Source organism: Panthera uncia, chromosome E1, assembly GCF_023721935.1.
Source record: "Panthera uncia isolate 11264 chromosome E1, Puncia_PCG_1.0, whole genome shotgun sequence".
NCBI classification, from domain to species: Eukaryota; Metazoa; Chordata; class Mammalia; order Carnivora; family Felidae; genus Panthera; species Panthera uncia.
In genome coordinates, this window is record NC_064814.1 from 1,964,279 (window position 1) to 1,986,885 (window position 22,607).

At 55.2% G+C, this 22,607-nt stretch overlaps 1 protein-coding gene across 1 annotated transcript in view; it reads right to left on the bottom strand.

The window, feature by feature from the left end:
* The window catches only part of RPTOR (regulatory associated protein of MTOR complex 1), a 330,305-nt gene that overhangs the window by 132,385 nt on the left and 175,313 nt on the right, over positions 1-22,607 (bottom strand). Inside the window, exon 7 of the mRNA XM_049635517.1 lies at positions 1,203-1,262. Coding sequence (XP_049491474.1) covers positions 1,203-1,262 — 60 coding nt within the window. The remainder of the gene's footprint in view (positions 1-1,202; positions 1,263-22,607) is intronic.

Consider the following 22,607-nt stretch of genomic DNA (forward strand, 5'->3'; position numbering starts at 1 on the left):
ATGACCGTCCTGCTCACTCACCCCTGCCCCCATCACCGTCCTGCTCATGAACAAAGTTCCCAAAGGGAAGCAGGCCAGTCACATGCCCTCAGACACTCACTCAAAACCTACGAGGAGTAATTATATTCACTGAATTGTTTGCAGGCATCCTAATTCTTCTCCACTTATGTTTATGTGCATTCTGCGTAGAAAATTCAGACGATGGGCAGGAAGCCACGCCCGCCAGCACAGCTGCACCCCCAGACCCCGCACGGTGAGGGACTGTCTTACCTGCACTCCCGCCTGCAGACGGACATGCGGTCGTGAAAATGCCCTCGGCGGCCTCCTGTGCACATTGTTCACTTGCTTTTCTGCCCACAGAGCTGGGCACACTGTCTGTGCCGGTTCGAGCGGCAATGCCGTGGCCTTTTTTTTGCCACAGAGTGCCCGCGATCCCCGGCAGGACCGCGCCCTTCGTGTCCCTGATGTGGACGTTTACACCTAACATTCCTGTCTGTTTCCCCTGACACGCAGGCAAGTAGTTTTCCAGGAGAAAAACCCAGAGGTATATTTGCCTTTCCTGCCTGACTTAATTAAACTCAGGCCTCGCTGTTCTCGCACACGATTTCCTCTATCAGGACTTAGAGAACTATTATCTTGTAGTTAATTCTGGAAGAAACGGTGTCCAGAGTGGAAGGTTTCAGCACAACCAGTAGGTGAATCAGGACGAGCCAAGGTGAGTCGACACACACACGCACGCGCAGAGCAGACACAACAGTGTCCACGACAGGAGGGAGACGGGTCGCCGTCGACCTGGAAGGGCAGGGACAGGCCACACGACCGGGGCGCGCCCGCCTGGACCTCGGCCTCTCCCGAGACAGCACACAGGATGGGGGCGCCGGAGTTCAGCACGTGAAAGGGGGGCTGAGGGACAGGGGGTCAGCGCTAGGCCGTGACCTCACCAACCCACTTGGGGAGCAGAGAGACCTCTGGGAGCAGCCTCTGCTTTGGCGTTAGTGTTGGGAGTATCCGCAAATGTTCACGTGGATTCCGCTTTTCTTCCGTCGCGGCCCCACGCTTAGTCGTGTGCTACGCCGACCACCGGTGCCACCGTCGGCACACGGCCCTCCCCGAGGGCAGACGTCCGCACCCGCAGGCTGACAGCAAGCGTCTCTGAGAACCCCGCGGGCCCCAGAGCCGCACAGCGCCAATATCTTACTTACTTTTCTATTAAATCCAGTGTGACCCCGGGCACCAGACTCACGCACTTCTGCATGCAAAACCTGCAGAGAGAGGAGACACAGTCAGTCACAGCGCAGGGACAGAGGACACGGAGTCCCATCACGGGGACATTTAACGAGAAGTACCATGGGCCCCCAGTAAGCAAGGGGATAAAGGGGGAGGCTGAAAACATAAACCCAGATTTTCTTAATTCTGGACCTTTCACATTTACGAAGAAATCCTCACTGCCCCCTCCCCCACCATCAGCGGAAGGAAAGAAACAGGACGCGGGGGCCAGGTGAGACAGGAAAGGAGGCATCCACCCAAACAGTGGACAGACCGGGTTCCCTTTCTTTTTCTCCTTGGTAAGAAAGCAAGCTGGGGAGAGTGCCGGAAGGAGTGCGAGTGACCTCCGGACACCCCAGAGAAAAACGTGGGCGGAGACACAGAAAAGCGAATTCGATCATATCACTTTGTTGCCATGAACTCGAGCGTCACAGTGAGACTGGACCCGGCAGGCCCCGTCTGCCGTGCGTGCACCAACGGGGGGGGGGGGGGGGCAGGGGGCAGGCAGCCACCCTTCCTGCCTCCTGTCCTGGCCGCTGGGACCCAGCAGGGCAGAAGCCACACTGAGTAACAAGGGCAACGTGCGGCGCTTAGTGGGAGACACGGGAAACGCCTGCTTTACAAGTTAAGCTCAAATGGCCCTCCAACGAGCCGAGCAGACAAATGGCAAACACGCACAGCTCCAAGAAGCATTTCTGTGCATCACTAGCTGCACACGAGACGTGGGGGAAGGTCGGAGAGCAGCGGGCCCATGGGGAGGGACGGGCCCCAGGGCCAGGCAGACGAGGCCTGACACGTCCGAGGTGGCCGGGTGGGAAGGGCGAGAGGGAGACAGGGAGGGTCGGAGAGCAGCAGGGACGGAGGCTGGGAGGACACACGGATCCCGAGGGCGGCCTCCAGGGTGGGGGCACGTACAGTCGGCTGCCGGGGACCCCTGGGCACCTCTGGGGGCCGAGCCTCGCCCGCCAGCATGCAGGAAGTCGTTTTCCTGGTAGTGGCTGTCGTAGCCGGTGTGGTCCCGTTCAGAGGGAAGCAGCACAAGTGAGGGTCTCTGCCTGGCGGAGAGGGCGGCCCCTCCCACGGGCACAAAGGGCTCGCGGCCCGGATGCTCCATCCGCCGGCCAGTTCCATCCCACGCAAATCCTGTTTCCTCGGCTTCAGATGGCTCTGCCCGCACCCCCAGTCACCACCGCCCCCGCTGGCAGGTTCAGAGCAATCAGGACAGAAAGGATCTTCGGGAAAGACGTCTTCGTTCTCATCCTGGGTCCTATGCCAATTTGTCGTTTGTTTTTTTACCTATAATGTACTTATTGATTGGCACTTCTGGATTTCGGTGATGACAGAATAATCTGTATCCCGCTAGTCCTTTTATCAATAATGATAATCAGTTCTGGACAAAATGCAAAACACAGCCACGTGAAGGCACCAAGAAGCGAACAGATACAGACAGAAAGGGAAGGGATGTGACCCTCGACGGAGCAAGTCCGGGTGAGTCTGCTCCACCCGGAGAGCCCCGCGGGCACAGCCCAATCCACGCAGCACGCGGGGGCCACGCTCAGGGGAGAGGCAGCCGCCTCGGCTGAGCAGTGTCTCGGAGCCCCTGGCTGACCCTGCCCCAGACACGCGTGGGGCGGGACTCCAAGGGGCCCCGGGGGGACGGCGGCCGAAAGGACGGACGGAGATTTCGACACCGCCCGCCGGCGAGCACACAGGCAGGGAGCGCCGGCACGCCACATTAAAGGGCCGGATTCACATCTGGACTTCCCACAGGACTCCCGGGGAGGCGATCATGTTCCAGGATTCAGAGCCACATCCCAGCACCAAGAGCAAAGTCACAGGAGACCAGTCCTACCACCAAGAGACCACAAGATCACGCAAACGGCCCGCGAGCAGAGAGCCAGACGCTCCTCAGAGGTTCCTAACCGTGGCGCCCACGACAGAGTATCCTATCTAAAATTTAGAGAAAAAACAGGCCACAGAACCAGACTCACGGTTGGCCAGCTTCTGGGGTTAGCACACAAAGACTTTGAAATTGTAAAAAACAACTTAAGCGTCCTCTGGGAAGTAAGCATTTTAATACACCTGCTGAAAACACGAAGTTCTACTAAGCAGAAAATTAAGCACAGGGACACCACGCCTGAAAAGGTTCACGCCGTGGTTCTTCGTGGGAGCGCGGCGTGGACGGATCCGTCACGGAGGCGCCACGAGTGTTACCTTGGCCAATGATGCCGAGGCCCTTTGCGCCAGAACTGTCGACGACTTGTTTCTTTTTCACACTGTTCTCTCCTCCCCTACGTGACACTGTTGCTGGCCCACGGAAGGCCAAAGAGCAGGCAAAATCAGACGCGGTGACGATGGCTCAGAAGCCCTAAGATCAGATGCCAGTGGTTCTAATAACACAGCCAGTGGTGCCGTTCGGTGCGCGACGGAGCTCAGAAACGGGCTCGGGCCGTTTGTGACGCCTCTTTGTCAGACGCGCCAATCCCAGACCGTCGGCGAGTCCGGTCTGCTCTGCTAGCTGCACAGCACCTGACCCGACCCCTGCTCACCTCCTACCCGCTGACCTCCCAGGCCAGGGTGTCCGGCCGGGCACTAGGACGCTTGGGGCCGGATCATTCTTTGTCAGCAGGCGGCATCCTCACCGCGGCCCACGAGATGCCAGCAGCACCCGGGCCCCGACCGTGACAACCGAAGACGTCTCCCGCTGTTGCCGAATGGGCCCTGGGGGCAGAACCACCACGGCTGGGGGCCACAGCCCCAGGCCAGGCACCCGTATCTCACACATTTTCCAGACCAGTCTCTCTGCTTCTACTCTTGCCTGCCCTCCCTACCCCTCTACCCAGCAGCCCGAGCAAGCCTTCTAGGAGGGAATGTGAAGAAGGAACGTTGAAGTAAGTCGTTTCACCTGCTTCACAGCCCTCCAGAGGCTTCCTGCCCCTCAGAATAGAAGGCAAAGTCCTCACAGAGACCCACCGAGGAAGGTCCCGCGGGACGCGGCTCCCGGCCACTGCTCTGACTTGAGCTCCCCGCGCTCACCCTTGCTCACCCGGCTCCATTCACCCTGACACGTCCTGTTCCTCCAACACACCAGGCAGAGACCCGCCTCAGGGCCTTTGCACTCGTGGTTCCCAAGGCCTGCCGCATCCTTGGCCCGGAAAACTGTGAGATTTACTCCTTTTTTTATCTAGATTTTGACCTCTGCTCTCTACCCCTTCACTCTGCTTTTTAACACCGGTATTTCTCACTCCCTGATGTTGTATTAGATAGCTGTTTACAGCTCACCTTTACTGCAGAAGGTAAGTTTGGGGAGTAAAAGGACTTGTGTCACCCTGTTCATCAGTACGTCCCAGTGCTTGATGGTGCCCAACAGATAGTTCTGATAACCGACAAATACACGTGAGCACCCGAACACGGCAGGAGACTGATTTGGTGGTTGTCATGGATTTCTAGCATTTCACCTATATTCTGCTCTTCCTGTCACTCTTGAAAGCAGGTAGCTTCCAGATTCTATGCAGAACAAATTCATTAATATTAAAAAAGAAATAAAGACAAAACCTAGTTCTGTAACCTCAAAACGTATCATGTAAGTGCTTGGTGTTGTTCCTGAGAATGGGAATACAGTAAATATTTTTCTAACTAAAATAAAAACCAACAAAAGAAAACACGTATTTGCCATAAAAAAACATAAAAATACAGCAAATTGCAAGTGAAAATTACCCCAAATCCGAAAACTGCTAACATTTTCACTTTTGCCTTTTGCAAAAAATCGAATCCTTCTGATTTAGTTTGTCGTAGGATGACAGGAAACCACGGTCACTGTGAAGTCCCAAACCGCACAGACGTGCGTGATGGGCGTGCAAAGCCTGTGGTCCGGCCCCCACCCTCCTGCGCAGACGTGGCCACTGTTAACACTGGTTCCACCCTGCATTTCCAGACCGTGCCCAGCCCGTGCCCGCAACCGGTGTCTACGACTGGGCTTGTTTCCTTCTACCAGAGAATATTGTCATAGATGTTACAGCTATTTCTTAAAAACATTTGTCCCCTAATATTTTCAAACCTTCGACAAAGTTGGAAGAATCTGCCAGGAAGTGCCTGGGGCCCAGCATTAGCGTCTGATGTCATCACATCTCCGTCTCTCCCTCGGTTGATTCACTTTACTTTCGGGGCGGGCACCGCACCCCTCCCCCCTCTGCACTCTTCGGCACGCACGCCTAAATCCCCAGATTTGCTCGGTGCTTTCGCCTGCTGATGCTGATGTAGGATCACACGCAATGAGAGCACACCTCTTACTGTACATTCAAGGAATTTTGACAAAGGCACACACCTGCGTTTTTTCAGTAAATATGGTTAAGTCCTGTAAATCTCTTAACGATCTTCATAATAACGTTTTCTCTTCTCTAGTCCTACTGTAAGAATACCACATATAACACACACACAAAATATGTTTTAATGAGCTGTTATCGGGAAGGTCTCCCACGGAGACCACGACCAACATCCCAGAAGCTTCCCTCCAGCCTTCCCGGGCAATGCCCACAGAGACAGACCTCTCTGATCCTCCCAGTGACTTACTCACAAGCGTCCGGGGTGTACTTTTATACCAGGCCCTTTTCAGCCAGCGTGACTTTGGGGTTTATCCGTGGTCCTGTCTGGATCATGAGTTTATTCTGCTTTGCCGCTAACTGGCGCCCCATCATCCCATCACTGGAATAGACCCCAGGTTACCAGGCTGTTTCCTAACCTGCCCTCGTGTGTCTTGGGACGGTATGAAAGCCGACACGTAGAACGTGACCTTCTTCAACGTCTGAATGAACCCCGTTTGTATGAACACCGAGTCTGTTGTCCTCAGGACGCATTCTTAGAAGCAAACCTGCCTGATGAATGGGTGCACTTGTGCTGAATTACTCCCCATTGTCTGGGGGCCTTCCAGACAGGAAGAGTCATTTATTGTCACATCAAGGCTGAACGTGCTCAGGTTCTCACTTCCTGCCAATACAGGGTTTATCACCATAAAAAACAAAACAAACGTCTGCCCAACTGATAAGTGACGTATCATGCCAATGTCTTTGGTTAATATTGAGGTTTAATGCCAGTTAATAATTTTTTAATTGCTTTCCTTTTGCTTGTTGCCTGTTCACGCCCTTTGCATTTTTGTATCGAGGTACTCATCCTTTTACTGATCTTTGTGTTTCCTACGTTAAAAGAATCAACCTTTTGTTATACGCTGCACGATCTTCCCTCATTTATAAATGGACAGTTGACCCAAAAACCAACACAGGGGCGAGGGGCACCACCTCTCCCGTAGACAAAAATCCACGTGGAACTTTGGACTCCCTGAAACTTAGCTACTAATTTAGCCTGCTGCTGACTGGACGCCTTACCGATAACAGTTAACTGAAACATATTTTGTACGTGCGTCACAATAATGCATATCATTATGCATGATTATAATGCATTATAATGTAATGGCGTTCTTACCATAAAGCAAACTAGAGAAGAGAAAATGTTGTCATGCAAATCGCAAGAAAAGGTGCATTTACAGCACATCCGGTACTTACTGAAGACAGTCTGCCTGGAAGCGGACCCGTGCAGTTCACACCTGAGTCGCTCAAAGGCCGACTGCATTTTGAATTTTGTTTTCTTTGCCATACAAAACTTAAGATTTGTGTTTGATAAAATCGGTCACTCCCTTTATGGCTTTTTAATTCTCCCAGCTGACATTCTTTCTAGCGCTTTTTTGAGTTTTCTTTTTCACATTTAAATCTTCATTATGTTTGGAATTTTTTTATTAAGAAAGGGGGATTAAAGATTTTCAAATGGTAAGCCACGTGCCCCGGATACTAGCGACACGTATAGATTCTGTTTCTGGAGCTCTCTATTCTGTCCCACTGACTCGAATGTCCACTCTTATTCTGACTGTACCTTGAAGTGGCACTGATAACTGGTAGGATGAGGCTTCTTTCAGAAATCTGTTTTCTTCTCTTTTTTAAAAATTTTCACGGCTGTTCTCAAACATTTATTCTTCCAGTTGACCTTTAAAATCAATTTGTCAACACTGTGCTAAATTTATGGTTTAATTTACGGAGAATTTATGTCCTTAATTTACCGGGTCTCACCCTGTAATGGTGTGGCCACCTCCTCCCTTTATCAAACTGTGTTTCGTTTCAATCAGTCAAGTTTTATGGGATTTTCTATACACGCATGCGGTGTTCTGGGCCAGCTCATTCTTGTCACTGTCTGTTGCTGTCACTGCCGTGAATCAGATTTCCTTTCCTTCCCAGGATTTCCTTGCTGGCTATATTTTTAATATATAAAAAAGGTAACACGTTGCAAACAACTATCGTGAAGTCTACCATGTGTGAAAAGCATGAGACACAGGAGTGAGTTTAAGCAATAATAATGTAAATACAACCACTGCCCAGATAAAGAAATGGTGCAGCCCCACACCCCCAGGACCGTGGGGACCCCAGGCACCTGCCGCGCCCCCTCAGAGGCAGGGCTCGCCCGCGGTGCTGGGCCAGCGGCCGGCCACTGCTAATCGTTTTCCAAAGCATTTTTTTTGTTTTGCAAAGCTGAAATTCAGATCACACGTAAATAATGCAAACGTGCCTTCTCTTTAGAAGACGTACACCTTTCATTTTGATTTCTCATCTAATTGCGATACAGAGTAGCACTTCCAGAACGGTTTGTTGAATGAATTAGAGTCAGCACACACGCCCTTCTCCTGGTGCTACTCACACTGATGGAGATGCGGAGGGACGGTGGCAGCTGCTGTGGAAGAGATTTCTCTCATGTGAAGGAAGCAGCCTTCTATTTTTATTACAAGTTTTTATTAAAATTCATTTTTAATTTGATCAAATAACTTTCCTACTTGCACCTATTAAGATGATGAATTATATTAATAGGTGGCCTAATAGAAAGCAATCAAAGCAGTCCCGGGATGGAGCTCACGTGGCCAAACTTTATTGTTCTCTTACTGTCTGTAGGCTCCTAGTTGCTGATGGTTTATTTCGAACTCAACTGTAGCAGCTCTGAGTGTGTGTGTGTGTGTGTGCGTGCGTGTGCATGCCTGCATGTGTCTCTGTGCGTGCACACAGAGCCATGGTCACCTCTGGAAAAGCGCGTGCCGTGGTGAAGTGCACAGTGAGCTCACACTCCACTGTATTAAGATGTCTCTCGCGGGTTTCTAGAATCATCATCTGTATGCTGAATCTTCATTCTCTTATTTGTTGTGTTTCTCATTTTTTATTGCTTTCCATTTCCTGGAACACCTACTCACTGGTAACGGATTTTAAGGTCACTTAAATTTTGGAATGAAATTTTATTTCTTAAATCTTTTCCTTCTCTTTGCTGGTTCTCTTTTATTTTGTCATCTTAATATTTATCTCTCCCTTTTTTTTTTCTACTGAGACTGTTTTTACATCATTTCACCACAGGCACAAAGCAGCTGCCGTGTCCTCTGCCCTGGCACAGGAGAGCCTTTGGTTATTCACAAGGACCCTTCTGGCCACAGCCGAGGCTACGCTGACGAGGGGACTCAGGGAGGGGGCCGCTCACCAGAAAGAGCAAACACTGGACAGAAGGTGGGCACCTTCAGCACTCCGGGAGGCGGGCAGGGGGCTGGAGGCCGAGCTCCGTAAAACCTCTTGAACCAGGAGGTGTGGAGAGCTTCCCGGCTCAGGAAGACACCGGCACTGCCTGGAGGGGGCGCACCTTCTGTCCAGCTCCTCTCTCTAGGAGCTGCTCCTATGCCCGGTGGCAGCTGGGGGACAGAGGACGGCCCTGGCAGGCTGCTATTCAAGTCTCACTTGCACGATGTTCCCACCGGGGTTGTGCTCGGCAAGAGAGACCGGCTGGGAGCTCTCTTCCACAGGCGGCACCGGGCGCCTCCCGGAGCCCACGAACGACATGCCCAGAAGCTTCCCCAGCCCTGACTGTGTTCACAGAGGCCTCCCCAGTGTGAAGCGCTCCCAGAAGACGGCGGGCTTGGAATATTCCCTTCTTAAAAGGAACTCGGGGAGACAACTCAAAGGGGCGATAAACACGCTTCAAGTAAAACAAGGAAATTCTTTGGCATTTCATTTACTCCAGCAGGTTTCAAAAAACAACCCCCCCCCCTTGAAACCAGTGCGTCAATTACCTGGAATTTGTAACTAAATTAAAAGCCTGCGGTTTGGTATTGTTAGGCCCTAATTTGCTAACTTTAAATAGCTGCCCCTGCTACCGATGCCTCGCAGCATACTCTCCCGAGGGGCGTCCAGCCCGGAATGAGGACACGACTCGAGGGCTCAGGAGCTCGCTATTTCGGGGCCGCCCCGCCTCAGGAGCCAGCCAGCTCAAAGAAGAGCTGATGATCCCATCGGTCAGAGGAGGACAGACACCCCTTCATCTGCGCTTTCTTCCGTGCGAGGCAGCGAGCTGACCCCGTCTGTCTCGGGGCCGCAGCCCCAGGGCCGGGCACTGGCGGGTGTCCCTGGGGACCCAATAGCACCTGCCTGGAGCGTGAGCCTGGACACCTGTGGACACGTTTTTCAAGGGAATGGTGTGAGCTTCGTGAGGGTTCTGTCCTTTTAGTTCAGAAGAGATTAAATTGTCTTTAAAAAATGCATGTTGAAGTATTGGGGGGTTAATATCAGAACGTCTATCATTTACTTAAATTAGGCATATAAACAACACAACGAAGCAAACAGTTGCAAAAGGGGGGTGATGAGTACACAGGGGTTCATCTCACTACTCTCTCAACCGTTTGTTAGAACGGCTGGAAACATCCCACGATAAAGAGTAAACAGAGACAAAGAGACAGACGGACTCAGTACAGGCGTTCCTGTGTTGATGAGCCAATGTCAGGAAAATATTTAAGGGAAATATGTACGTTTTTCAAACGTCAGTCATCTGTTTCCACTTTTGAAGACTGTCGACCCTTTGAGGGAGGCCCCAGCCTCTCCCGCCACTGCGCTAATGTGCAAATGCAGAAAACCAGCTCTTTCCTACAAAGCAAGCCTGTTCCTTCAGGTGGCTCTCATGGCCCACAGCCAACGAAGGAGGCCTCGCACACCTGGCCAGCCCTGCCGGCCTTCCCACAGAGGCCGCCTGGTAAAGTAGGATCCGGCTTGTTCGAGACCACTTGAGACTCTCCAGCCTCCTCGGCCCGGTGCAGACCCTGGCTGAGAAGGGAAAAGAACACGACCTCCTGCCAGAGAGGAGAGGTGAGCAAACGCCAACCCTCCCCGAGGAAGCCCAGCCGGGTCAGGAAGGCCCAGCTTTGCAGGGCGGGGACTCCTCCTGTGACAGGCGCGTGGCGCTCCGGCCTGCTCACCCAGGACCCCACGAGAGCCCCCCCTGCAGTCTGACTTAGCAGGCTTCTTCCGGCACCATTAAAAATCAGCCAGTGGTGGGGCGCCTGGGTGGCTCCGTCGGCTAAGCGTCCGACTTCGGCTCAGGTCACGATCTCGCGGTCCGGGAGTTCGAGCCCCGCATCGGGCTCTGTGCCGACGGCTCGGAGCCTGGAGCCTGCTTCTGATTCTGTGTCTCCCTCTCTCTCTGACCCTCCCCTGTTCATGCTCTGTCTCTCTCTGTCTCAAAAATAAATAAACATTAAAAAAAATTTTTTTTTTTTTTTAAATCAGCCAGTGGTGCAGAGAAAGGGGGCAGGGGGCGGTGGCTGAGGCTGTGACCCCAAGGGAGCCCCGGCGCTCAAGCACCAGGACAAAGTGGTGCTCAGGGGCAGAGAGGGAAGGCTCACCCCTAAATATACACCTGTTTATACTCACAGGTGGCAGCCGGCCTCCATCCGTCTTTGTCTAGGATAAAAGGTGGCCTTGGGGCGGACGCATGAAGTTAAATTTAGGTAAAAATTAAGTGACTAAACCTGCGTAGTCCTTCCTGTTTAAAAAACCTGACTAGTTTCCAGTAGCACCAGGTTGACTCCCGGAGAGGGGTGTGCGGTGTGGGCACGCAACTCCACGTGGAGAGCGGCTGTGGTTCCCCAGTGGCAGCCGCGAGCTGACCCGCGGTGACACGACCACAGACAACCCGGGATGTGCTCTCCTGGCCGCCGCACCTGCCCAGGACCACAGGAGGCCGGGGGCTGCGGCCACACCACCTCCTACACGTCCCCTGCGGCCTACTTACAAGCCTGCTGTTATCATCCTATCTCGCGGGGGGAGAAGGCTGAGGTTCTGGAGGTCCTGAAACTATCCAGCCAGCCAGCCTGCCGATTGCAGAGCCCTCCTCTGGACCCACATGCCACGTGTGCCCACGTGGGGCCAAGGTGATCAGACCCAAACTCAGAAAGAGCACCTGCCGATTTCTCTTGGCAATCATAGAACGTGTCCGATGTGTCACCCCAGACCCGACCCGGGAAAGCAGGGGAAATGAGGAAAGAGGGAGGGTGGCAGCTTATGAGCAAGGACCCCCCGCTGCACGAGGGAGGCCCAGGGGCCAGGAGCCCCCAGACCCGAGGCAGCGTGACCAGGAGAGACACGGAAAGTGCGCTCAACCCGTTCGTCTTTGCCAGGAGCCTTGCAGGACTCTCCATCCGAGTCTCCTCGTGGCCTGGACCACGGCTGACGTGCCGGCTGGCCAACAGCTGTGCGCTGGGCCGCACGCCCTCGTCCACTCGCCTTCCTCGGGACTGAAGTCTCAGTGGTTTTCACGCCTGGTGTTCACGGCGAACCCACTGCCGAGTCCCGCGGCCCCCAACACCAAGCTCTCCCTGCGTGCTTTCCCTCCACTCACACCTGCAGTTACGCTTCGGGAAGCCAGAACGCCCAGGGTATGTCTCCAAACGTTAATAGCAGCAACATGATTTTAATTTCTTGCAAGTGAAACATTTATCAATTAAGTGGACCGGTAAGTACCAGATATCTCAGCTGCTTTATGAACCGTGAGTCTGTGCCTATTAACTTAATAGAAGCAGATGGACGTGACGGTAACATTGCCGGGGATTTCGGGGGGGGGGGGGGGGTGGTGGATCAGCCAGAGGCACGCGGAGCTTACACGAGACAGCGAGTTCTCCACAGCGGCCGAGAACTGCACAGACAGCAGGCGGAGTCTGAAGTCCAGACGCCCTACCCGCTTCTCCGCACTCGCGACCAGCGCAGCCGCCAGGAAGCGGTTCCCGAGGGCCGGGGCGGGAAGAGCGCGACTGGGAGACTGGGCTCCTTGCTGGCGTGCCGGTGGCGACCGGGTGAGTTCACGTCGATCTTCGGCGTCCGCTGTGTTCCTTAACGTGCACGGTACACGTTCTGTCCTCAAGCCCTGGGGCTCCTTAAGCGGGCAGGGGGCTCGGAGAACACGCCGAGGGTGGTCGCGTGGCCATACTTGCCGATCTCATCTGCCGTGCTCCTCGTCCACGCTTTGGATATTATCAGGTCAGCGGCCCCTGACATCACCCTCCGTGGCGATTCTCTCCAACCCTGCCCTGCTGGCTCCAGGAGCAGACGGACCCCACGGTCAGCAAGGGGCAGCCTCTGAGCCCACAGAATTTCCAACCTCCCTGTTCACACCGCAAGATCCTGGTTACGTCACGACTGCACCCCCCCTCTACCGACCACGCGCACGCGAGCACCGAAGAACGAGTAAACACAGGTGCTGCCCCTCCGACGAGTCGTCGTCGACCCGGAGTCTCCCTTCTGCGCCACCAGGAAGCCGAGTGCACGTCTGCTCACCACAGGACACAAGAGTGCGAGTGCCCGTGCCCATGGCCGCGAGAACCAGACCCCAGACGACCCCAGGACATAACAGTGTCCCATACCTAGCGTAATTGTTTGTGTGTAATTTTGGCATTTTTATAGGAAGAAATTTACATCCACAAATGGAAAGCCAGTCCACTATGACACACACACACACACACACACACACACACGCAAACAAGACTCCAAGTGCTTTGCCTGGTCCTGTGTGGTCACTCAGGCCGTGATCCGTGCAGGGCTGGCAGTGGCCGTGGGGACGCAATGTGTCCCCGCATAAACCCATGGCCCTGCTTCTCCAGAGACGACGGGGACAGAGCGGAAAGCTTATTTCCATGCTGAGGGACGAGAACGTGGCCCAAGCCATAGACAGCAGCCCATCCAAGGCTGGCTCACCACCGTCTGGCTTGTCCCCAAGATGAGGAAGAGAAGCACGTCCACCCGCCTCACGAGCTGCACACCCTGCAGGTCTGAGTGTGCATTCTCCTCCCCTCAAGTCCGAATCCTGAAGGAACGTTCTTTCAATCCTTTGCAGTATGTGGAAGGATGTGATGGAGAAAGAAAAAAACCCACAGTGACGCTAAAATGGAAAAAAGGAAGGATTAAAAAGGTGGCATCGTCTCAATTTTTCTAACTGCTACTTTCTGGCGAGCTGGGCGGGTCACGACCCCCAGGAGGCAGCAGACGCACGGGGACCCGTGACCCTCCTCCTCCACACGTCTACATCACGCGGTTTGCCCAGGAAGAACCTTCCCGTCACCTAAAGAAGGCTGGTTTTCTGACACCAATTTTCACCTGCCAGTAAAAAACAAGACCCTAATAGCTACTGGCGATATAAACCTCAGAGAAGTGGCTGGCCCTGACATCCTGTGACACAGAAAAAGTGTGATTCTGTGTGGTTTTGAAAGCACGTTGGCAATTTGATTAATCCAGACGAGAAGAAATATTTTCCAGAGTTGTTACATAACCATCATACTAACACTGCAAACACTGACGGAGGAGGTCCAAATGGCATCAGGCTTTGTCCTTTCCCAGCGTGATAAGCTGCATAATGAATTGTTTTACGTTCCTACAGAATAAGCTAACCCACAGTCTATCAAGGGATGCCCTCCGCAGAACCACGCAAAACAAAGAGCTCTTCAGCCTGCAGAAGGTAACTTTTCTTTACACGGTTCCCAAGCCGTTTCGGTGACGCACCTGCTATCCTGTGAGGCTGCTCTCAATGCACAAAACAGGCTCAGGGTCCAAGGCACGCTTCTTCAAGACATCACCAACCCGTCTACAAAAACCTACTCAAGATCAATCAAAGACCTAAATGTACAAGCAAAAATGATAAAACTATAAAACTCTTAGAAGGAAACACAGGTGTATAAACCTTCATGACTCTGGAACATGACATCAAAAGTATGAGCAACGAGAGAAGAAAAGCAGGTAAGGTGGAGAACTTTCCTGTGTCAAGGGACGCTTTCAACAAGTAGAAAGATCACCCACAGACGGGGAGAAAATATTTGCAAATCCTACATACGTCTGATATGGGTCTAGGGTCTAGAATAAAGAAGGACCTCCTACGACCCAACAAGAAAAAAGACGACACGATTAAAAAACAAGAAAAGATGTGAGTAGATAGGTAATAAAAGAGACCTCAAGGCTGCAGGCAAACAGGATTTGTGCTAAGGGTGTGAAATGGCTCAGCTGCCGTGGAAGAGTCTGGCAGCCCATCAAGAATTAAACATAGTTACCACGTGACGAGAGTATCTGTGCAAAGCAAGGAACGTGTTCTCTCTGGAAATCACAGAAGGCTGCGCCGAAAGGGCACTTCCAGGTAGATGAGATTTGGGGCGGCCTATTGGTACAGAAGTTTGGCAACTGGCATCCCAAGCTACACGCTTCGACCCACTGACCCCGTTCCCGGAAATGTGTTCTGAGAGCGTGTCCAAGCGAGGCGAGAGCTCGGTGACGCCCTGTGAGGACAAACAGGGGGCAAAGACACCTGCAAATACTTTAATTTTCCAACTATAGGGAAATGCTTTAAATGATATGTCTATAAATGCGATGGAATATTAAATTTGAGAATAAAATACTGGTTAACACTATAGAATGATAACCTTCAAATTAAAAAATAAAATACAAAACACATAACTCTGGTTAAGCACGATTATGTGCCCCTGTGGACGGGGAGTGGGAAGGAACAGTGAACAGATCAGCCGGGCGGAATTCCGGGTGATTGTCGTCGCCCCCTCCCTCCGCTGCGCAAGTTACGACACTGCCCGCGAGGGGGCCCAGGACGACAAAGGCCCACCGGAGCCCCCACAACGACTGGCATCTCCGGGCCCTGTGGTCCGAAGGGCAAACACAGGGGGAATGTGCCGATTTCACCTCCGAACCCGGCGATCCCGCACTCGCGACCGGTCAGCGCTGAGGCTGACATTCTCTCTCAGGTTGAGAGCAAACGTGTTCTGTGCTGTTGTGGCTGCACGTGAGCTGCTCTCCACATTTGCAGCTCCCCCTGGAGAGGCAGAGAAGAAGGAGACAACGCCAGGGGCCCTAATTGAGGTAAAGAAAACAGGAGACTGAGAACAAGCGGAAAGGACTCAAAACAAGAAAGAGTCTACAGCCCGATAGACGAAAATGGCTGAAAACGGACATAGAAGGTTTGCACACAGGCGATCTCGTCTCCTCCTCTGTAGAGGACACCTCCCAGTTTGGGACCGGTGCCCGTGGCGGGGTGTCACCATGCCTGGGCGTGGCGGGTGGCGGGGCACGGGTTCCAGGGAGGGCGGGGCACAGGCATGCCGCTGGCACATGGGCACCACAGGGGCGCAGGTGGCGAGAGAGCGACAGACAGGCGGACGCTGGGTCCGTGAGCCAGTGTGAGGACGGCCACAGAGTGACCGCCACAGAGAGGGACAGCGCACCAGAGGGTCTGGTCAAAGAGAGCCGAATCTGAAAGGACACAACCTACGAGCCCTTGAGCTTCTCATGGCGGGGGGGTCGAGGGGGGAGGGGGCTTCTAGACGCCCTGGGGACATGACGTCTGGGCCCCTGTTGGCTTCTCTGGGGCGCCGTATGTCCCCTGCAACCAAACACGTGCCACACAGCTTCCCACGGGCTACACACCGTTCTGCCAGGTACTGGGCAGTCTGCAACGTCCGTGGCAGAAAGCTGGTTCCCACGGGACTACAGAGCAGTGTGGGTCAAAATGACACCGTCTGGCATAAAGCAGGCGGCGCGGGGCAGCGGCTGGACCCCCGGGCTGGGGTCTGAAGATCTGTGTTTCCGTTTGCTCCGCTGCAACCGAAGCGGTCAGCCTGGGCAGCCACGGGCCGCGCGTCTGGTTCCCTGCCCGCGGCACAGCGGCCCCCGGGCCTTTAGCACGAGCCAAGGTGAAGCCATATGGGAAAGCACCTGTGGTTGGAAACCGTTCTACAGTCAGTATCATAAAGCTCACGCTTACGGCACAGAGCACTGGCCACGGGCGTGCTTGTCACTCCGCAACGAGGGACGGAGAGCACAGCCACCACACGCTGGTGTTTCGGAACACAGAGACTCAGGGACACGGGGCTGGCCAACAGGAGGGGACGGGACCAGAGGGCTTTCAGGGTCCCGGAGCGCCTGGTTCTTCAGGATATCCTGTGTCCTCCATCTACAGCAACAGGATCAAAGCCCTTCTAAAACCCGCGGTGTTTCCAATGAGCATGACATCAGCGCTCCGGTGGGCGGACAGGCAGACCCCCCCCGGGAAGTCCTGTGTCCCCACACAGTGCTGGCCTCTTTGCCTCCCGCCACAGCTGCGTGGAGGGGCCCGGCCAGGCCAAACCGTCTGAAGGCGGGACCAGTGAACGACAGCTCAGGACAGGCAACGGGCTGCCGCGCGTCTGTCTTCCGGGAAGAACAAGTTACGGGCAGCCCCACGTTGACCACGTGTCCCCGACGGGCAGCACATCCATCCCCTCTGCTCAGAGCCCCCGGGGGGAAGGGTGGCCGAGCCGGGCCTCACTGACTTCCAACGACGTCCTCGGTGCACAAAGTGCCCCCCGGCGCAGGCCTCCAGCAAAGCACTGGCATAAATCACAACAACGGGAGGCCCTTTCCAACAGGCTTCGCGCTCAACAACCGGCCAGGGAGCTCCTGTTCTCGAGAAAGAACAAGAAAAACTGGCCCATAAAAAGGAGAGACATTTGCAATGACTGTTCCTCCCGCATGCGCAGAAAATGCTGCCTCCACGACCAGCCCACACGCTGGACCCCACGCCCCACGGTCACCGTGTGCGACTCGGCCGCCGCCGCAGGGCCAGAAACACCTTCCGGTCTCGGTGTGGGCGGAACCCCCGCGGGCCGCGTCTCTCACACGCCCTGGGGTTCGGGTGGCAGCACGCAGGCCACCTGCCCGGCCCCCCCCTCTCCGCGCCCACGCCCGGGACGGGGGTGTCCTACCAAGAAGGCGCTACCAAGAAATGCTTTCAGGCCCTGCATTTCTGAGGCCGCTGCAGGGTCATCGCGGCAGGAGACGGGGATAAAGAACAGCCTCGGACAGAGCGCCTGGGCCTGAATGCCGTGTGGCCGCCGCGCCCGTCGGGCCGAGGTCCAACTCCCCCGTCCCTAGTTATCTTCACGCGCCGGACGAGGACGACACCCCACTCCCGACGGCGCCCCTGCCGCGAACGAGCTGCCGCCTCCCCGCCCTCCGCCCTGCTCTTCTGTTGTCTTGTGGGGGTGGGGGGACCGAAAGTAACGGCACAGGTGGTGAGGAGTGTTTGTTTCCCTGCTCGGTACGCGGCTGAGGCCCGTCGGCGCTCGTCCCGTAAGGGAAGCGTGCAAATACGCCCGCGTGTGCAACGTCGTCGTCCTGTGGGCTCCAGGCCTCCACCCGCGTGTGCCCGCTGTGCGTGGGACTGACCAGAGAGGCTGCGTTCACAAGCGATGATGCGTCATCCTGAACCCTTCATCTTGTAATTCATTTCGGCAAAAACTTAGGTTTGCACCAGAATGTCCACCGGTAAGGGGTTACAGAGGGGCGTGAGGACGCTAAGAGACGCAGGGCAGCGCGTACTTGATGGCACGGCCTCCTGGCCTCAGCCACAGGGCAGTTCTGTTCACCCCACGGGGACGCAGGGCCTCCCGGGTTGGGCCGGCCCAGCGGTGGCTCTGTCAGCCTGCTTCCGGCTGGGGAAGGCGGGGCCCGTGACCTTCACGGCCTGCTTCTCTGGAAGCTTCCACGGGCACCTTAGGGTGGCCACTCCATCCCTGGGCCCGGCACCAGCCAGGGCAGTGCTCCCCCTCCCCCCGCCCCCGTGTGTGCCACCTGCCTCTCAAGGCCTCCTGTGACGTGCCGACTGCTCCCCAAACCCGTGGGACCTGCGCCCTCAGCACGGCCGACGCTCCGGGAGCAGGACGTGGGGTCGATGATCTCGACTTCCCAGTCTCACTTCTAACACAAGTTTTCGTTTAAACAATAATCTCCTCGCTTGAGCCCATGCCAGCCCATCAGGCTACTGTGCTCTGCTCATCTTTCCTCCCCACGCCCGCCATGCAGTCACGCCCACGACGCCCCGACTCTACAGTCTGGCTCGCCTGCCTCCCCTCCATCCAGCGCCCGCCATCCTCCTCCCCAGACTCAACACCCACATCGAAGGCCTACCTCCTCGACTCCTTCCGGTGCCCCGAAACCCTCACAAGGCAGCCACGTCCCCCCTGGACCCTCTCCCTCCTCGACTAGCTCTCCCACGCCCCCCATCCCTGTCTTCCGTCCCTGGTTCTCGGGCTTTTGAACCGGTCCCCCTTGGCCGGCGTCTCCCGGCCCAGTTCAGTCCAGGAGCCCCTCAACCACTCCCACTACACTCTGCCCCCGTCCACAATGTCCTTCTCCTCTGACGGGCCGCCACCCACAGAGAGACCCAAATACCTGGGTTTCGGCGGTTTGGGTTCTTAACCCACCTGTGTGTCACTGCCGTGACGTGTGTGACTTGACCGACTGGCTTCCCTCCCCCCGGCCCCGTGCCCACCTCAGCAGAGGGTCTGGCGTCCCGGGCTGGTGCCGCCTGCCACGTCCTGCTAAGAGGGATGATGCGTGGCTCCCGAATCTGGGGTGCGGGTGAACGCTTAAGTGCTTCCCCCTGACAGGATACCGACCCCCCGATCCACAAATGCATGGAAAGAGCCAACAAACCACACAACCACCTTCCTTCAGTGTCGCGTCTTCCCTCACGGACAGCAGCCGACGGTCTCCCTTTCCCACTCAGCTTGCGTTAACGCGGCCCTTACTGTCGACGGCGGCTCCGACAGGCCCTCTACAACTGGCGCAGGTGACCACTGACTCCCTGTCAGCTACGGTGGCCTCTCGAGTGCTCAAGCGGAGCGCCCTCTCGTACCTGAGCGGGCGTGTGGCATCTCTGGGCTCCCGGTCCCGGCTGCCTCCCTTCCCGCCCTCGGGATGTGCTCCTGCCCTCTTCTCCATTCGCGGCCTCTCTGCCATCATCCCAGCCCGGCGAAGCCGCGGTAACGCATCCCACTTCGGGCCCTCCCTCTCCCGAGCCCCTTCCTCCCGTCGAACACACCCGCACAGCTCGTTTGCCTGAAAGAAAACAACAGACAACCAGCAGCCCACGTGATCTGGTAAGTCGTGCGTGCGCCGTTCCTTTCCTTCCTCCAGACTGAGCTAAGAGTCTGTGTCAAAGGCCTGCCCCACCTCCCAGTGGGCTCAGGCCTCCTGTGTCGGGACCCCCTTCCCGCCGGGGCCCAGGGCGCGGTGTTCTCCGGACCGGGAGAGTCTTGACTCACACCTGCAAAGCGCACCCTGTACTGACTGTGGGCGGGGCTGCGGAGGGCCGGCCGGGAGCTCCCTCGGGCCATCAGAGCCACGGCCAAGGCCACTCGGCGCTGTGTCCGCACCGGGACGCTGCCCCGTGCCCACGCCCGTGCTCGTTCCCAGCAGGGCCTGAGCCGCCCTACTGTGGACCCGCGTGCACGTCTTCTAAATGGGACCCCGGGTGGCACAGAACAGATGCTGCCTGCAGAATAAGACCGCTCCTAGGGGCGCCTGGGTGGCGCAGTCGGTTAAGCGTCCGACTTCAGCCAGGTCATGATCTCGCGGTCCGTGAGTTCGAGCCCCGCGTCAGGCTCTGGGCTGATGGCTCGGAGCCTGGAGCCTGTTTCCGATTCTGTGTCTCCCTCTCTCTCTGCCCCTCCCCCGTTCATGCTCTGTCTCTCTCTGTCCCAAAAATAAATAAAAACGTTGAAAAAAAAAAATCCGACTGCGCCACCCAGGCGCCCAAAAAAAAAAAAAAAGACCGCTCCTGAGCCTCACCTCCGTGGACCTCGCCCTCTTTCTGGGCTCACGGTCACCGTCCCTTCCCTCAGACTGCGGGGTCTTGCCGTGCTGGACTACTCACAATGGGCCAAACCCGGGTTCGAGCCCAGGGCCCGGACAGGATCGTCTGCTCAGAATGCCGTGGCCACCTTCTCACTGATAGAACTGACAACACACAGCCAACACGATGCCGCCCGCTCCAAGGCAGGCAGAGGGACGCTGGTCCTTCTCTCCGCGCCAAGAGCAGCACGGATAAGGGAGCTGTCCCCCTGCAGACTCTCTCCGGCTGGCAGGCAGGGACTCCGTCTCCCAAACCTGTGCAGTGCAAGGACTTCTACGGCCACCTGGAACCGAACAGGCATTCCAAAGAAGCTGTTACTTCGACCGCAGAACACACAAGCGTCGGGCTGTTCCAACGACCGGCTGACAGTGCTGAACACCCGTGCCCGATGCCTGGCCTCGCGGCCGCTTTAACAGGCCCTCTGTCTCTGGTTCAAACTGTTCCATGTCAAGTATATGCACACCAGGGGCACAAGTGACAAGGAGCAAGAAAACCAAAGAGGCTGACGTCCTGCGGCTTAATTCACACCATTGTAAACCCACATGCACGGGTTGCACATGGTCCCATGATTCTGGAGTTCAAAAGATGCTAGTCAGGAGGGACCAGGAATCCCATCTAAGCACAAGAATGAGAAAGAAATGGCTTCTGCAGGAAACCAAGTGACTGCTGCTCCATGCCCACGGGAGTCGCGAGCGTCCACTATAAAACGTGCAGCCATACACATTAGACCTTTGAAAGCGACGCGGCTTCATATCCCCGATCACACACGGAGACATGCGCACACTTGGCCGCACATACCAGATAAGAAGTCAAAGCACCGTTACAATGGCCCAGAGGTTTAGTAAGAAGATACAAACAGGCAAATAAACAGTTAACAGGTCATTGTTCTCTCAAACGTGAGGCTAATTCAGTTGCTCTGCAGGTAGGATGTCAAACAGGGATGAAAACGGATTTGGAACATAGTGACGACGGCATCTGAACACCAGAGGACAAAGGACTTTCCTCCCATTGGCCAAGGATGACCAGGCGGGCGTGGAGGGGTGGGGAGCGAGGCTGGCGGGGCAAATGCTGTTTTAGAAGCATCATTTCCGCCCAAGCTGACTCCCTGGAACCGCGTTGATGACTCTGCGGCACAGTGCGCTGAACCGCACATAATCTTTGTTATCTTCCGTACGTTCCCGTTCTGTTAAAAGAACACGCAGTTTGCGCCTGCTATGCCACGTCCTCCATCCACGCTCCACGCCGGCGCATCGAACTCTCACCAGACTCCTGGACTCACAGAGCCGCCTGGGGATCCCGCCTGAGACAACGCATCCCCTGGTTCTCTCGTTAGACAAACACTGGAGGAGAAGACAGGATGTGAGCCAACAGTCAATTGCCGTGAGCTAAATAAGCTCCGACATGAACCAAAATGAAAAAGGCAACCGCCCTTTAAAACGGAATTCGTTCCAGAAAACACTCCTCTCCAGGAAATAAGCCGATTTTCCAAATTTGGTCAAATGGGTCAATATTCAGGCAGTAGCTCTGAAAACATTATGTCTTAGCTTGTAGCATTATGGATGTCACTGAGCCTCGGGACAGTACTTGAGTGTGGTCAGCTGATACTGAGGACCGATCGAAGGAGACACGATTTGAATGCAGGTATTTCACAAAGGGCCGTCCAGCCAGCGTGGGTCACATGCGTGACCCTGTGAAGCGTCCTGAGGAACTGTCCAGAGCCCACGACTTGGGGAACGTGCTGTCGCTGGGGTGTACCTTCTCTTCTATTTTTCTCCCCTTCACCCCCAACCCTTCTCAACACCCCCCAGGCACCCATGTCTATTAAATGTACGTCCTTCCATATTTTTATTTAAGCATATGTGTAGACGTACGTTCATATGCCTATTTTGCATTTAATTCACCAAAGAGTACCGTGGCATAAATCTAAGCCTGTTTCCTATTTCTGCACTCCACACTATGCACTTAATACCACTTAAATCAACTTAATTCGGTGCAATTTCCATACAGTGAGACGCACCCGTTTTCAGATCATGGTCTGAAGCAGCAGACAGATGTGTCTCACCTGCCATCACCCCGGCCCTGAATCTGCCCCAGCGAGCCCCACCCGCTTTATCTCGCTGTGGTCAGCCTTTCTCGGGATGTCTCGGAATCATGAACTGGGCACTCCCCCTGTTCATCCGCCAATCATTACAAGGTTTCTGAGATTCACTCATTCTGTCTGTTATCAATAGCTTGTAATATTGCATGGACGGACAGCAATTTGATTATCTGTTCAGCTGCTGATGGAC